Source organism: Carassius auratus, chromosome 7 (genome assembly GCF_003368295.1).
Source record: "Carassius auratus strain Wakin chromosome 7, ASM336829v1, whole genome shotgun sequence".
Lineage (NCBI taxonomy): Eukaryota > Metazoa > Chordata > Actinopteri > Cypriniformes > Cyprinidae > Carassius > Carassius auratus.
Window position 1 is genome coordinate 22,418,382 of NC_039249.1, and position 16,257 is coordinate 22,434,638.

Here is a 16,257-nt window from a genome sequence, read left to right on the forward strand (position 1 = left end):
TAAGTCAAGTACAAAGATGTACCTTTCAGCTTTTGTAATTTCATAAAATGAATATAGCCTACCTTGAATGCAATATGTAGTGAACTGTGAAGTGAACTGGAGTTGCTACACTAATGCCAGTTTTTATTGATTTCCTAATTATTTTTTTCGAAGGACAGAATTCTTAGATTCTAATTCAGTTGGATTTTGAGCAGCCTAGGTGTTTAAACCAAACCAAAATATCATTGCATTATTCAAAAAGGAATATGACATCATGTAAAAAGCTATATTAGCAAAAAGACCGTCTTTGTTCCGTCCGATGATGTAGCTATTATTGCTCAAAACGGATCAAGAGGACCGTTGACATAAATATCGTCAGGATTTGCGCATGTTTGCCACAAAAGTTTCAGAGGCTGGCTCTATGTAAACTATAACCAAATTACATCATGCATGGAAATTTTATGTGCTCCTTCACTCCACCTCTCATCCCCTAGCCCCCCTTTCAGCTCCTGTTCAGTTAAAGTATTTCCCCTGTGAGCAGAGTTTCTTTCTGCTTCTCAGTCTTCTGCCAGAAGCGCCTCTGAACTTTACTGCACACGCGACACTTTTATTACGGGTTTGGATTGAGAGAGGCGCGTGCCATCAGAGAGCTGGAAAGCATCTGCAATCGAGGAATATAAGAGTTTCAGAGGGAAACTGCATCTTACAGGTAATGTACAGTTTGGCTTTATGTTGTGGTTACGCTAGCTGTACAGGTGAGCACTGTAACAGTCACATTTCTGGCTCAATTACATGAATTCAGATGCTCAGGGTAGATTTAATTGTTGAAGTAATGTGAGATTACAAGTTGAAAGTTGTGAACCTTCAGTTATTCTCTGATATGTGCTGATATTAAACACTAAAATGTCTAACAGAGTGACAGTAAAGAGAATCAGATTTGATCATGTGGAAAACTTAGCATTTTGGAGCATTGATATAATGAATAATCATAATAAATGTGAAGAATAACTATTATTTACCAATAACTTTTCGTTTTGAATCATGACTGGAGGTGGTTTTGTAATAGGACCTATTTCAGATACTTTTGTCTTAGCTTAAATTGAACTGAAGTTAATTTGGTTGCTCTACTGTGTCATATAGTTATATTTGATTATTACAGAAAAACATAATTTATATTTTAATGTCTTGTTAAGATGCTGATGTTATATGCAACCTTCCTGACCTAAAGTGACAAATAACTTGTCAGTACACTTTTCTCAGTACACTCTGAGAAAAACTGTCGCTAGGTAACCTTTAAAAAATAGATTATTATGTATCATTTGGTGGTAAAGAAGGCACACGTTTCAGCTTTGGTAGGGAACAGTCCCAGTGATAGCTCTGTACCTTTTCTTTTCCTGAGACAGTTCTTGCACTTACTTTATACATTTACTCATCCTAAGGCCATCCGAGATGTAGATTAAACTATAAAGTATCCGCTGAAACTGATATTTCAGATGAAACTTGTCTTAAGCCCTTTTTAACATTGGCTGAAAGATGCTGTGTTTCATTCATTGACTCTTCCTACTCCTGTAATGCTGCTGGCTATGTATAATGGCTAAATTACTTATCGTCAGTGAAATGCATCTAAATGTACTTGTTTCAACCTACTGTATGTATTGTTTGTGCCCTGCTCACAAACTGTACGTGATCAGACGTAGAGAAATAAAGCACACTGTAGTGACATCTTTGTTTGTTGATACTTAAGCAGGATTAATTGACCCATCAGAGCATTTTTCCAAGTGGGCTAATATATATTTTATTTACTTTACAAAATAGGTAATTATGTTTGACTTATAATGGCAAGACCCTAAATTACGGTTTTGTTGTTGACCCTTTGACATCCACATGGTGGCACATGTTGACTAAGAATTGCTTAAAATTAATTTGAGCATATTTCTGTTTTGGGGGATTATCCTGAGATTAACTGTTGCAACATTTAATTGATTCTGTCTGGTAATGTTGTTTAATCCCTGTTCTATGTCTCGTTTACTGGCTTTGACAGAAACACACAACTTTTAACGTTTCAAGTTTGAGCAATGATTCATATATTCATCAGTCTTTTATCTTTCTATGAACTTCTAAATCTTGAATGATTTCTATTTAAGCTTTAACTGAGACAAACACTGCACTTTAAGGAGGACTTAAATTAAGACTAACACATAAGCCATTAAGCCTTTTTTCCCATGAAACCAACTTTGGCAACTGATTTTATCTTATCTGTCTTTTTTCTTTGTGCATTCTCTAAACACAGTCCAGAGCACTTTAACAAAAACACCTGAACTCATTTTCCAGATAGCGTTATTGTTTTTTCTGAGCTTTATATAAAATGACTTAATACTTCTAAATAGATTTAACATCATTTGCGATATCTCATACATTAAAAATGGCTTGTTGGTCACAGAGTGTAAGCATGTATGCTGCTCACTTTCTCAGATTTTTTTTATGTTGTTTGCTTTACACGATTAGATTTGGACTGGACTAGAAGGAGAGGTGGGTGAGGACAAACTGGATATGGAATAGTGTATAAAAAGCTCTAGTTTAACAAGCTAAGAATAAGTGTCTCTCTGTTCTAGCAGCATGTGTAGATAAGCTATGTATAGAAAGCACTGTTGAATGCTTTGCAGCAAGTCAAATAAATATAGCATCACCCCTAAAAGCGTGCCAACACTGGCAAAGATTTTTAAAATGTTGTATGTTTGATAAGTAAGGGCAAACTCTGTGAACTAGAAGAACAGCATATCTCTATCTATCCATGCATGGCCGACATTCAGTAATTAATAGCTAGTTAATTCCCGAACCGCCTGGTACAGATATGACCAGCTTGTTCTGGCTTGAGAACTGTACTGTTGCTGTGGTCATTTTGGGAACTGAAAATTACATGTTGGGTTTCTCTCTCAAAAACCTCTTATTTTACCGAACCTTTGTTTTGATATTGGAAAACCACATTTGGTCCACAGCATATGCTGTCTGAATAAAATCTGTTGAGGAAAGCACAGTATAAGTTGCATTTTAATGGATATTCTTTTAAACCTGTAGGTGAACGATGCTGTCCTTGCTTTCGCTGAGTATGTGTTTCTGGGTCTGCTCGGCCACAGCGTCTTTTGATTACTTTAACACTGGTGCGTATTGGTTGTTTAAGTTACATATTGAAATTGCTAGTTTTCTTGAAAACCTCATTAACCTTGTACATGTTATCACAGAGCCTGAAAGTACACTGGGAGTCAGCATACCCAATGAGCATCCTCTCCGGCCTTTGATGGGTGACACATTAATTCTGCCCTGCTACTTCTTGGACAACACGGTCAATGACCCTGGTGCGCCCACCATTGCCCCTTTGTCTCACCGGATCAAATGGAGTCTGGTCACCAAAGAAAAGACCACAAACATTTTAACGGCATCTGAAGGAGTGGTGAGCATTGACAAAAGGTATCTGGACAGGATCACCATGTTTGCATACCCCATGACGCCCACAGACGCCTCCATTAAGATCACTGAGCTCCATACCAATGACTCGGGAGTGTACCGCTGTGAGGTCATGCATGGGATAGAGGACAGCTATGCTGTTGTTGACGTTCAAGTTCAAGGTACTTTTTGTGTGAAGATTCTTAAAGAGAAAAATACTTTATTACTTTATGTGTCTGCTTTTTTTCTCTCAGAAATGTGACATAGATGTACTTTTATTTTGCTTAGGAATTGTTTTCCACTATCGTGCCATCACCACACGATATACCCTTACATTTGAGAAGGCCAAGGCAGCCTGTATTCAAAACAGTGCAGTGATTGCTACTCCGGAGCAGCTCCAAGCAGCTTATGATGAGGGATTCCATCAGTGCGATGCGGGCTGGCTTGCAGATCAGACCGTCAGGTCAGTTACCTTCAATGTAAAAACAGACATAATAAAAATGGCAGCTGTGGTGTCCAGAATATACTGTATTTTTTTAAATGTATAAGAAATGAAGTGAATATGTTAACGTGTTTACTGTAGCTTTTTTCCCGAAAACACTACAAAAAAATTGTAATGTATATTTAGCTTTGTTAGAAAATGTGATGGAAGTATTGTTATTTGTTATGGTATAAAGGTACCCTATTCATGATCCTCGCGAGGCTTGTTACGGAGACAAGTACGAGTTTCCAGGAGTGAGGACGTATGGAGTAAGAGACGTGAATGAGACGTATGACGTGTACTGCTTTGCTGAGAAAATGACAGGTACTTGTTTGAGACGGCAGAGAACATAATGCCTTGTTTGAAGAACATTGAAATGCTGAAAAACGTTCCATTTCATCTCACAGGGAAAGTGTTCCACACTACTTCTCCTAACAAATTCACTTTTGAGGAGGCAGAAGCTGAGTGTGCAAGGTTGGATGCCAAGTTGGCCACCACAGGACAGCTGTACCTGGCATGGAAGGGTGGCATGGATGTTTGTAATGCAGGCTGGCTGGCAGACCGGAGCGTCCGCTACCCCATCAACATCGCCCGACCGCAGTGTGGGGGTGGCCTGCTGGGAGTGCGTACCGTCTATCTGTTTCCCAATCAGACCGGCTACCCTCTCCCAGACTCCCGCTATGATGCATTTTGCTACTCTGGTACAAAATTCTCTATTATTTAGCTATTCCTTCTTTGTCATTTAGGATTGTTTATCCACATACACTTATGTTACTTGATTGTTTTATCCTTAGTGATCCACAAGAATGTGTGTTTAATAGCTGGTGCTAATTGATTAGGTACTGACAGGTGTATATTGTTCATATATTTTAATTTAGGTATGGCTGAGGAAGTTTCTGGCCTATTGCCATTCGATATAGAGATGACCACGGAAGCCAGCAATGGTGTACCGGGTGTGAACACAATCACAGAAAGTCCCCAGGTCTTTTTAAAGCCCACCTCCACAGCAGGTGAACTGCAGGGAGAAGTTGTAACATACAAGCCATCAGTGACTACTAGTGTTGAGTTTCCATATACTGCACTAAATATTTCCCAGCTGCCCCTTTTACCACCCCCCAGCTCTGTGGACACTTTAGATGGGGTCACTGATGGGACTGATCTTGCCTCTGATTTATCCCGTTTGAATGAAACCGAAGGCATCATGTCCGCCACAGGTATGCATCAATATGAGATCAATACAGTAAAAATGAATGTGAGGCATTGTTCTGTTCTCTGTGATTTGACATATGTATGTATTGACTGCAAACCACCATACTTTACGGTTTATATTAATTCTATATGTACAAATTCTTAGTTATTGCTGTGTGCCACCTTATGTATCTCATTCCTGGTGGTTTCAGTTCACCTTATAGTATTTGCCCAGATCAAATTTATCATGATAACACAACACATACAAAGACCAATGAAGTTTATGAGGGTTACACTGTTCCTGTTCCTCTTCCAAGATAAATCATGAAAATGCATGATATATATTGTCATCAGTGTCAAAATATTTATAACGCAACCACAGTGAACAAATGTCTAAATGCTGAATTCAACTAAATGCAAATTACTATATAAAACTGGAGTAACAGCTTTTTGAATAGCATGTAAGAATCTTGCACTAGAAAACGACAATTAAGTGTTATAAACCTATGTAACTTAGATAAATCTGTTGACACCCATTGTTATTAATTCCCTCTGCAGGGGTGGTCTTCCATTATCGAGCAACCTCTGGTCGTTATGCTTTTGACTTTGTCGAGGCTCAACTGGCATGTCAGAGCATCGGTGCAGTCATTGCCAGTCCCCAGCAACTGCAGGCAGCATATGAGTCTGGTTACCATCAATGTGACGCTGGCTGGCTGTTAGATCAGACTGTCAGGTGCGAATAACTGCACAATTGTAACAATGTGGTGAACTGTTTTCTTTCAATTGTTTGTGTGTCTGTTTTTATTTCTATTTTATAATGTTATAATGTTGTTGTTTTTTAAATGTGGAGCAGTGGACACATTCACTTTATGTTATAATAAAGTTATTAATTATAATATTTTGATTATATATTTACCATATATAAACTTATTAGTGTAAAGCAAAATATTTGTGGCAGGGCTGATAACAAATGGTTCTAGTGGAATTTCCTGCCTCATACTGCAAGAATATATGTGACCCTGGACCACAAAACCAGTCACAAGGGTCAATTTTCCATTGATGTATGTTTTGTTCGAATATGACAATATTTGGCCAAGATTCAATTGTTTGAAAATCTGGAATCTGGCAGTGCAACAAAAAAAAAATATATATATATATATATATATATATATTGAGAAAATCGCCTTTAGAGTTGCCCAAATGAAGTTCTTAGGAATGCATATTACTAGTCAAAAATGTTAATTTTATATAATTACGGTAGGACATTTACAAAATATCTTTATGGAACATGATCTTTACTTTATATACTAATGATTTTTGGCATAAAAGAAAAATCTATAATTTTGACCGATACAATTTATTGTTGGCTATAATGCTTTTGTGCTCCAGGGTCACATATGTTTACCAATGTATGTTAATGATGTTTATGCAGGTATCCCATTGTGTCTCCACGTGAGAAATGCTCTGGTGATTTGGAGCATGTTCCTGGTGTGAGGTCTTATGGACTGCGTTCTTCTGATGAACGCTATGATGTGTACTGCTATGTGGACAAGCTACGGGGTAAGAGGCTCTCCATAAATAGATAAAAACTGTTGAGTGGACAAAGGGTAAATAAATATAAATTAATTCCATTTTAAATTTCTGAGATTGAAACAAAAGAGAACAAATTTAAAAAGCTGGATTCTCTCATTGGAAGGAAATATTACCAAATCTCTCTGTGTCTCTACATTTTCAGGGGAAGTTTTCCATGCAAGTTCATTCGAGGGATTCACTTATGGTGAGGCAGTGGCTTACTGCCAGGGCAAGAATGCCTCCCTGGCCTCCACAGGAGACCTGTATGCCGCTTGGAAGCAGGGCTTTGATAAGTGCCGTGCTGGTTGGCTTCTTGACCAAAGTATACGTTACTCCATCAATAACCCGCGGCAGCAGTGTGGTGGAGGGGAGGCTGGAATTCACACAGTTTACAAGTTTCCCAACCAGACTGGCTCTCCTGACCTGCACTCCAAATTTGATGCATACTGCATCAAGGGTAAATACCTCTAGTGTAATCATACAGTTTATTTTATTTTTAACGTAAAACATTAAGTCTGATGAGTGTTTATACAAAATACATGATTCTTTAAATATTTTGTATACATACAGTGGATCTGGATCTGTCTCTGAATGAAAGTGAAACAAATATGACGGTGACAGAGGACAAGATAGTGAGCGTGACATCCCTCCCTGCTCTTCTCAAACCTGGTAATATACTATAGCTCAGGATACATATACAAGTCAGTGACAATAAAGATAAAAATATGCATAAATCATACTGAATTGAACATCTGAATTGTTATTTAAGAAATGCTCAAATATATTTTGTTATATTTGATGTAATACAGTAATTCATAAAGATTACTTTTTGAGGAATCACAGTCTGTTGCATTTTACAACTTGAATTAGCATTGGCATTGAATTACCATAAGAAGTGAAAAAAGTCAAATTGTCTCTTCTGGTACCCTCATGTGATTCCACACCTGTATGACATTCTTTCTTCTGAGAAACACAAAAGAAGATATTTTGAAGAATTTTGGTAACCATAATTGACTTCCATTTTATGGACCAAAAAGACTTTTCTTAAAATACAGTACAGACCAAAAGTTTGGACACACCTTCTCATTCAAAGAGTTTTCTTTATTTTCATGACTATGAACATCGTAGATTCACACTGAAGGCATCAAAACTATGAATTAACACATGTGGAATTATATATGGAATTATATACATAACAAAAAAGTGTGAAACAACTGTTCTTCAAAGTAGCCACCTCTTGCTTTGATTACTGCTTTGCACACTCTTGGCATTCTCTTGATGAGCTTCAAGAGGTAGTCACCTGAAATGCTCTTCCAACAGTCTTGAAGGAGTTCCCGAGAGATGTTTAGCACTTGTTGGCCCTTTTGCCTTCTGTCTGCGGTCCAGCTCACCCCTAACCCATCTGGATTGGGTTCAGGTCCGGTGACTGTGGAGGCCAGGTCATCTGGCGCAGCACCCCATCACTCTCCTTCTTGGTCAAATAGCCCTTGATGCCTTCAGTGTGACTCTACAATTTTCATAGTCATGAAAATAGAGAAAACTCTTTGAATGAGAAGGTGTGTCCAAAGTTTTGGTCTGTACTGTATATTGTTTTATTTCACACAAAGGAAATAAATTCATACAGGTTAATAACAACAGGAGGGTGAGAAAATGATGTCAGAATTTACATTTTTGAGTGAACTATCCCTTCAATGGAACTATCCCATGTGTTTTTTTATGTATTTTAATGCATGATCAGTGTTAATTTTGGTGCAGTACTTTAGATTTTGTGTTTCCTCAGAAGGAGTTGCTCCCACTACTCTCCCTGCGGAATCCTCTGGATCTGGCACATCTGGGCTCAATGGCACTGATGATCAGTTGAGCAGTGGGAGCGGGGATCAGCCAAGTGGGTCACATGTTTCAAGTGGAGACTCTTCTGGGGCTAGTAGCACTGATGATCTGTTTAGCAGTGGAAGCGGGGATCAGCCAAGTGGGTCACCTATTTCAAGTGGGGACTCTTCTGGGGCCAGCGGAATTGACAGTCTGTCGGGCAGTGGAAGCGGGGACCAACTGAGTGGGTCATTTTTGTCAAGTGGAGACTCTTCAGGAATCAGTGGCCCTGATGATCTGTTGAGCAGTGGAAGCGGGGATCAGCCGAGTGGGTTATTTGTTTCAAGTGGAGACTCTTCTGGGGCCAGTGGCAATGACAATCTGTTAGACAGTGGGAGCGGAGATCAGCTAAGTGGTTCATTTGTTTCAAGTGGAGACTTTTCTGGGGCCAGTGGCAATGACAGTCTGTTGGAAAGTGGGAGCGGGGATCAGCCGAGTGGGTCATTTGTGTCAAGTGGAGACTCCTCTGGGGCAAGTGGGAGTGGGGATCTGCCAAGCGGGTCTTTAGGTTCTTCAGGATCTGGCAGTGGCTTAGATATCCTAGTGACCTTTACAGAAAGTGACTCCATTTTATCAGGAGTTGGATCAGTTTCAGGAAGACCTGAGGAGGCTGGGGAGGCAGGCACAGAGATCCTGACCTTTCCCTTTGGCCATGGCTCAGGGCTCTTTGGATTGGACACCTCTGGGTCAGGATCAGGAAGTGGGTCAGGGTTTAGCTCTGAAGAGAGTGGATCTACCTCAGACTTTTCTAGCAGCTCAGGAGAAAGCGACGAGAGTGGAGACCTTTCTGGCAACTTCTCAGGATCAGGTTCTAGCGAGGAGTCCTCAGGAATTAGTGGTTTCCCATCAGGAATTTTTCCCTCTGGAGGATCAATTGGCATTTCATTAATCGATGGCAGTGGTGACATCATGGTGGACAGCCCTTGGGTAAAGGTGTTCACTGCTCCACATTTAACCGAACAAGAACTGAGTGGAAGCCATGTGGATTTCAGCGGATCAGGACATATCTCAGGGTCTGGGATGAGTGGTGATGTCTCTGGGATGAACGGTGATGTCTCTGGGATGAACGGTGATGTCTCTGGGATGAGCGGTGACATCTCTGGGATGAGCGGTGATATATCTGAAGTTAGCGGTGTCCACAGTGGCTCTGAGAGTGGTTTAGAGTTTTCTGGTCTGACATTTTTGGGATCGGGCTTTATTGATCTCACAGAACAACCTCGTGAGCAGGAAGCTTCTGGACTTTTGGTGTTTGGGTCTGGTGAGAGAAGTGGATTTACATCTGGAGGCTATGCCATTGAATCAGGGGAAAGATCAGGAGAATCAGCTAGCGGTGATATCATCTTCTTCTCCAATAATGGTCAGGTGGAAATGTCCAACAAGCCCTTCCAAGTCATGGAGCTAGGAAGGGGGGAGGTGGAGTACAGTGGCACCAACAGGTTGTCTTCAGGGAGTGGAGACGACCAAAGTGCCTTTGCTAGTGGACAAGAACATGAATGGATCCTAGATACTGAAGATACGCCAACAGTGAACTCCAGTGATGCTGTAGATGTACTATCTGCTCAAGGGCCATCTAGCTTGTACAGTGATGCTGCAGGACCTCCATTGCCACCATTATCGGAACCAGAGGGAATCACAAGTAAACTTGACACTGTTACTTCTGCAGCTTTGTCTTCTACCACAGAACCTACTTCTTTACAGAGCCCTTCTGTCACGGAAGGACTTACTATTAATGGTAAGATCCCTTTTGCATAAAATTTGTTCAAATATAGAACAGAGATATATAACATATCAGTTCCTTATCTAGTTCTGGCTGGTAATAGATTAAAAAAAAAAAATTGTGTGTAATGTTTACAATTTTTATACTGCCTATTTATTGTTATCATCTGTAGCATGAAAATAATGATTGACTCATTGGTGAATCATATTATATATTTTTTTCTTCTCACCCTGCTTCTTCTTTCTATGTTTTTTTTCATCAAGTTTTGCTCTCTTTCTTTCTCAAAAACCATAATAGCTTCTCTTAACCCATGTGAACCAAACCCTTGTGGAGCTGGGGTGTGTTCGGTGAAGGATGGGGTGGGCATCTGTCACTGCCCACCTGGACAGCATGGAGAAGAGTGCCAGTTTGGTGAGTCAGACTGAATCAGTCACATAAAATAATGGTTAATTTTTACAATTCTGTATTTTGAATATTGGACATTTTGATAAACATTCTTATTATGAACAGCCATCCTGTTTGCTTTTAACAGCTGTTGTTGCTTTTTTAGGCTCATATTTGGGTTCAAATGTATCAAATGATTGTCTCACTGTTTTGCATTTTTTTGTGAATAACTTCTGTTCAGTTTGCTCTTGCCTGATTTATGTCCTCACAGTCCATTTTACAGGTTATGTGGCATGTATGTGTGGTTAAGTACTTCTCAACTCAGCTCTTGTTTCCAGATGTCTTTTCAGTGACTGTTCACCTGTGTTGTTTTTGTTCAGCTATGCCTTTGCTGCAGTCTGGTTTAATCAGCACGCCTGCTAACTTCTCGTCCATCTTCATATGAATCTGAACTCTGCTTCTGTGTCTTGGACTGTAAGAGTGCTGATCTGCTCACCCCATGAGAGGCAAAAAAATTGATCCCAGGTCAGCGCTCTTACAGCAACTGCAACTGACTCTGATCTCTCCTCCAATTTACCACAATTTAATGAGTGTCTCTTCTCAGCTCATCAAAATATTGATGGTATAATTATGCAAGAGATTCGTTTAGAAGCAGCTCCAAGAGTTCTGATTCAATGGTGCCAAGCTTGGCCTTCCTCAGGGCACCTTCATAGTAGTCAGCTTTAATCGCTAAACGTTTATTTGCAGAGGTTGATGTTTGCCATTCAAACCCTTGCGCCAATGGAGCCACCTGTGTGGAGGTAGAGGACACTTTCAAATGCTTATGTCTGCCCAGCTACGAAGGAGACCACTGTGAGATTGGTATGAGGCTGCTTCAGCTAATTCTACTAACGGTCTTTCAAAAACAACCTTAAGGTGACAAACAGCTCTAGATGATGCTGTAGTGGAATGAAAGTCCCTGGAAACGGGGCATATTTGTGTCGAATAAGGATTGGTGAGGGTTTTTGTTTTGTTTTGCTTGTGTGTGTGTGAGAGAGACTTTTGCCTGTCCATTTATGGAAATCTGTTGCAGTTAAACATCAGCGTTATTAAGGATGTAATGATGCATTTGCAGTTACTGTACAAATATAGCAAGAAGTATCTTAGACAGGAAGGGTCTTAGGTAAACAGAATGTGTCCAGTTCATATTTTCCATCTGAGCAGTGACTAGAAATATCTCAATTGTTCTTTTTTTATGCGTGATGTTTCTCTTGGCATAATATATGGAATTTAATCGTCGGTCTTCTGGAATACTTTTACACGATTGTGGAAAATCACTTTATCTGAAAAGCTGATATTATGCCACATTAAAGGCATTTGTCACTTACTTAAAACACTGGTTTTAAACACTGAAAGATAAAGTGACTTTATCCAAATCCCTAAGCACATTCCTTCATACATTTGTCATTTGTTTCTTATTTGCCTGTATAGTAAGTATTAAAGGGAAAGCTCACCCAAAGATGAAAATTCTGTCATTATTTACTCACCCTTATGTTGTTCAAAAACCATAAGATTTTCGTTCATCTTCTAAACACTACTTAAGATATTTTTAATGAAACCTGAGAGATTTCTGTGCCTCAACCGGAAGTCCATTCCACTGATTCCACAAAATGCATGAGAATTAGTCATGCTTTTTATCATCGTTTGAGCTTCCGTTGACCTTGTTTGATGTGCTTTATGAATGTGCGTTGATCAATGTTTACGTATGAAAAGAAGTCCAATTAAATCTGTTTATCATATAAAGCAGTTTTGTGTCTTCACAAGACTTGATTTAAACTGCTCAATACATATGGATTACTTTTATGATGTCGTTATGAACTTTTTGAAACGTCAGTTTGTTTAGATTTTTATTGGAGGGACAAAAATATATCTGGTTTCATTAAAATAACTTTGCGTTTGTGTATGGGTTTGGATCATGAGGATGAATAAATGAAGTCAAAATGAAAATTAAGCCTGTATCAAGGACTATTCATCTTGCGATAGTGGTCTAAGAGGATATCTGGTTAAAGTGGTAAATATGCCATGTGATGTTGCTTCAGATGTGCACAGCTGTGAGGAGGGCTGGACTAAGTTTCAGGGCAACTGTTACTTGCATTTTTCGGAGAGAAAGACCTGGCTGGACGCTGAGCAGCACTGTCGAAACTTTAACGCTCACCTGGTGAGCATCATCACTCCAGAGGAGCAAACCTTCATCAGCTGTGAGTGTGTGTCTGTGTATTTTAGCTCCTAAGTATCTGTGTTGTTTTTCTGATTACAAACAATCCCCCTCTTGAAACAGCATACGCACAAGACTATCAGTGGATTGGACTGAACGATAAAATGGTGGAAAATGACTTCCGCTGGTCAGATGGGACTCCGCTGGTAAGCCCGGCTCTGGCTAAGAAGCTGTATTTCTAATAATAAAGCTGTTTGATTGAGATACAGTTTAATGCTTGATTTTTCTCTTCCTTTCCTTAGCAATATGAGAACTGGAGGCCTAACCAGCCTGACAATTATTTTAACTCTGGTGAAGACTGTGTTGTAATGATCTGGCATGAAAATGGCCAATGGAATGACGTGCCCTGCAACTATCACTTACCTTTCACATGCAAAACAGGCCCAGGTATGCTCAGCACCAAACACAAACAAATGGCATCACTAGTGACTCACTTTCAATTGGACTTCCTCTTCTTTCAGTGACATGTGACCAGCCTCCTAAAGTGGAGAATGCCAGGATATTTGGCAACAAGAAAGATCGTTATCAGGTGAATTCTATAATTAGATACCAGTGCAGTGACAACTTCACACAGCGCCACAAACCTGTGATCCGCTGCATGACAGATGGACAGTGGGAGAAGCCGCGAGTGCAATGCATAGCCAGTAAGCTATTCAAGTATTACCACAAACATGACTATTACCCTACCATTAAAACGTTTGGCGTTGGTTAGTTCAAAAAAAAAATTATAATAATAATTTTTAAGTGTCTTATGCTCACCATTTATTTGATCAAAAATGACAGTAACACTGTGAAATTATTAAAATAACTGCTTTCTATTTTCATATATTTTAAAGTGTAATTTATTACTTTTATAGCAAAGCTAAGTTTTCAGCAGCCATTATTGCATGCTCCTTCAGAAATCATTCTAATATGCTGATTTGGTGATCAAGAAACATTTCTTCTTATATTCAATGTTGTAAATGGTTCTGTTGCATACATTGTTTCATAATTCTTTTTTTTTTATATAATAATGAAAATGTATTTACTGTCTATTTTGAAAAAAAAAATGTATGTGTCATTGATGAATAAATGTATTTTTAAAAATAAAGTACTGATCTAAAACATTTTAAAGGTATAGTTCACCCAAAAATAAAAAAATTATGTAATTAATTACTCACCCTCATGTCGTTCCAAACCCGTAAGAACTTCTTTCATCTTTGGAACACAATTATTTTTTTATGAACTTCGAGAGCTTTCTGACCCTGCAGAGACAGCAAGGGTACTTTGTTTTGCGCGGAAATAAAACAAAAAGGACAACTTCAACTAATTCAACAATTCTTCTCACATGGACTATTTTAATGATGTCCTTACTACGTTTCTGTGCCTTGATCGTGGTAGGACCTTTGCTGTCTATGAAGGGTCAGAAAGCTCTCAGATTTAATAAAAAATATCTTTATTTGTGTTGTGAAGATGAGCGAAGGTCTAACAGGTTTGGAACGACATGAAGGCGACTAACTGATAGAATTAAAATTTTTGGGTGAACTATCCCTTTAAATCATATATCTATATGATGTTTTAATCATATAAGATTTAAAATAATAATGAATTTAAATTACTTAATTATTTAATCGACTTTGTAAGTTTTAAACGTATATTCTTTACATTACTATTTGAAAGCTTCTGACATGATTTCTTTTGTTTTTGTATTTTTAGAGGTCAAATCTGGACTGCTAAAGGAATCTTCTGTTCATCACTCTCATAAATCTAATACAACTACATTGGAGAAACATCTCTAAGGAGATTTGAAGAGCTAGAGATTCATTTTTAAATCTGTACGATTTTTATATTTATTTTCCAAGACACTGAATTATGAAGCATTTCTGATTAAAAAGTGTTATTTTCAAGATAAGTGCCCATCTTGTATATTGCTGCCCCCTATACATTAGATTTCAGCTATTGGCCATCAGCCATGATGAAGTGATTCATCTCATCCCTGCAACAAAAGATCAGAGACCAAAAGATCAAAGACCAACAGCATTCATAAAGATGTCTGTAAATATTAGCAGGTTTTCCTTTTGGACCAGCTAGTGTTTTATGTTAAAATGTACTCAGTGAAGAGCTGGATGTGCCCAGTTTTTCCTCTGTGAAGGAGAGTGCAACAATTTTGTCTTTCTCTGCTAGTAAGCCAAATTTGAGGTACATGCACAACATAAATGATATGATGAATTGTGAAGTATTATTTTCATCTAGTTTGTCGAGAAAAGATGCAAACCTAAAAAAAAAAAAAAGTCTATAGCCATAAAAAAACAACCTTATTTATTTCTAATAACCAGACAGATTGAGAAAACAACTTGCACAAGGATGTCGTTAATTTGTTATGTCTGAGTTGGAAACTAATGTGAAATGAGATCTATTTATTTCTCACAGCATAACACATAGTAGGCTACATCCATCTTTGACTGGGTGTGTCCATCATTTCACAAAAGCCATATGTAATTAAAGGAACAGTTCACCCAAAAAAGAAAATCTGCTTAAAATGTACTCACCATAAGGCCATCAATGATATAAACGAGTTTGTTTGTTCTTTCGAACAGATTTGGACAAATGTAGCTTTACATCCTGGCTCACTGATGGATCCTCTGCAGTGAATAGGTGCTCTCAGAATGAGAATTCAAACAGCTGATAAAAATCTCACAATAATCCAAAGGTAATCCACAAGACTCCCGTCCATTAATTTATCATCTTGAAGCAAAGCGAAAATCCATCGGCATACTTCTTTAGAACTGTTTTGGCTTATGAACAGAGCTTGATCTGTGCATATTTATCTCCTGATTCAGACAAGATGAACAATATGGATTGAAGACTTGTTTGCAGTTAAAAAAAAACCTTATTGTGTTCATTACAAACACACAACTTTATGCTTCACAAGATATTGATGTACTGGAGTCGTGTGGATTACCTTTGGAATATTGTTTTCAATATTAACCTTTGGAAGGTTTTTTCAGCTGTTTGGACTCTCATTCTGACAGCACCCATTCACTGCAGAGGACCCATTGGTTTCACACAAATCTGTTTCCAAAGAGGAAACAAACTCATTAACGGTACATCTCAGATGGCCTGGAAGTGAGGAAATTTTCAATTTCAAGTGAACTATTCCTTTAAACAACATCAGACAGAGCTGGCCAAACCCAGGCAGATTATGAATGTAAACCCAACAATGAAAATGTACTTGTTTGTTAGATGTTATCTGTCACCCAAGACTGTGCAGGGCATAGTACTACATGGGGACAAGAATGACCCTGGAACAGCTAACAGCTTTTATTTTATAACAATAGTTCAGATAGAACCATTAATGACAAGTGCCTTGTGAATATTTTACATTTTGCCTGT

General features: G+C 38.6%; 1 protein-coding gene across 3 annotated transcripts; it reads left to right on the plus strand.

The window, feature by feature from the left end:
* Positions 1 to 381: 381 nt before the first annotated feature.
* Positions 382 to 15,752, plus strand: acana (aggrecan a). Of its 3 annotated transcripts, none has more exons than XM_026267930.1 (19): positions 382 to 688; positions 3,055 to 3,137; positions 3,219 to 3,602; positions 3,709 to 3,883; positions 4,098 to 4,225; positions 4,309 to 4,602; positions 4,780 to 5,115; positions 5,648 to 5,822; positions 6,522 to 6,649; positions 6,825 to 7,118; positions 7,232 to 7,330; positions 8,442 to 10,262; positions 10,545 to 10,658; positions 11,379 to 11,492; positions 12,710 to 12,868; positions 12,949 to 13,031; positions 13,128 to 13,272; positions 13,347 to 13,529; positions 14,581 to 15,752. In XM_026267930.1, exons 2-19 carry the CDS (start codon positions 3,062 to 3,064, stop codon positions 14,661 to 14,663), a joined length of 4,791 nt encoding a protein of 1,596 aa, XP_026123715.1. In that variant the 5' UTR covers positions 382 to 688; positions 3,055 to 3,061; the 3' UTR covers positions 14,664 to 15,752. The 3 variants fall into 3 exon arrangements, with proteins under 3 accessions (XP_026123715.1, XP_026123716.1, XP_026123717.1); XM_026267931.1 differs by having other exon boundaries at positions 8,445 to 10,262; XM_026267932.1 differs by lacking the exon at positions 11,379 to 11,492 and having other exon boundaries at positions 383 to 688.
* The last annotated feature ends 505 nt before the right edge of the window (positions 15,753 to 16,257 follow it).

What these genes read in the sequence shown, in the direction of transcription:
- acana (XM_026267930.1), top strand. Translation starts at nt 3,062, where the DNA reads ATGCTGTCCTTGCTTTCGCTGAGTATGTGTTTCTGGGTCTGCTCGGCC. An exon ending in AGGCATCATGTCCGCCACAG is followed by an intron (nt 5,116 to 5,647) that starts GTATGCATCAAT and finishes TTCCCTCTGCAG; the next exon opens with GGGTGGTCTTCCATTATCGA. An exon ending in GGTCAGATGGGACTCCGCTG is followed by an intron (nt 13,032 to 13,127) that starts GTAAGCCCGGCT and finishes TCCTTTCCTTAG; the next exon opens with CAATATGAGAACTGGAGGCC.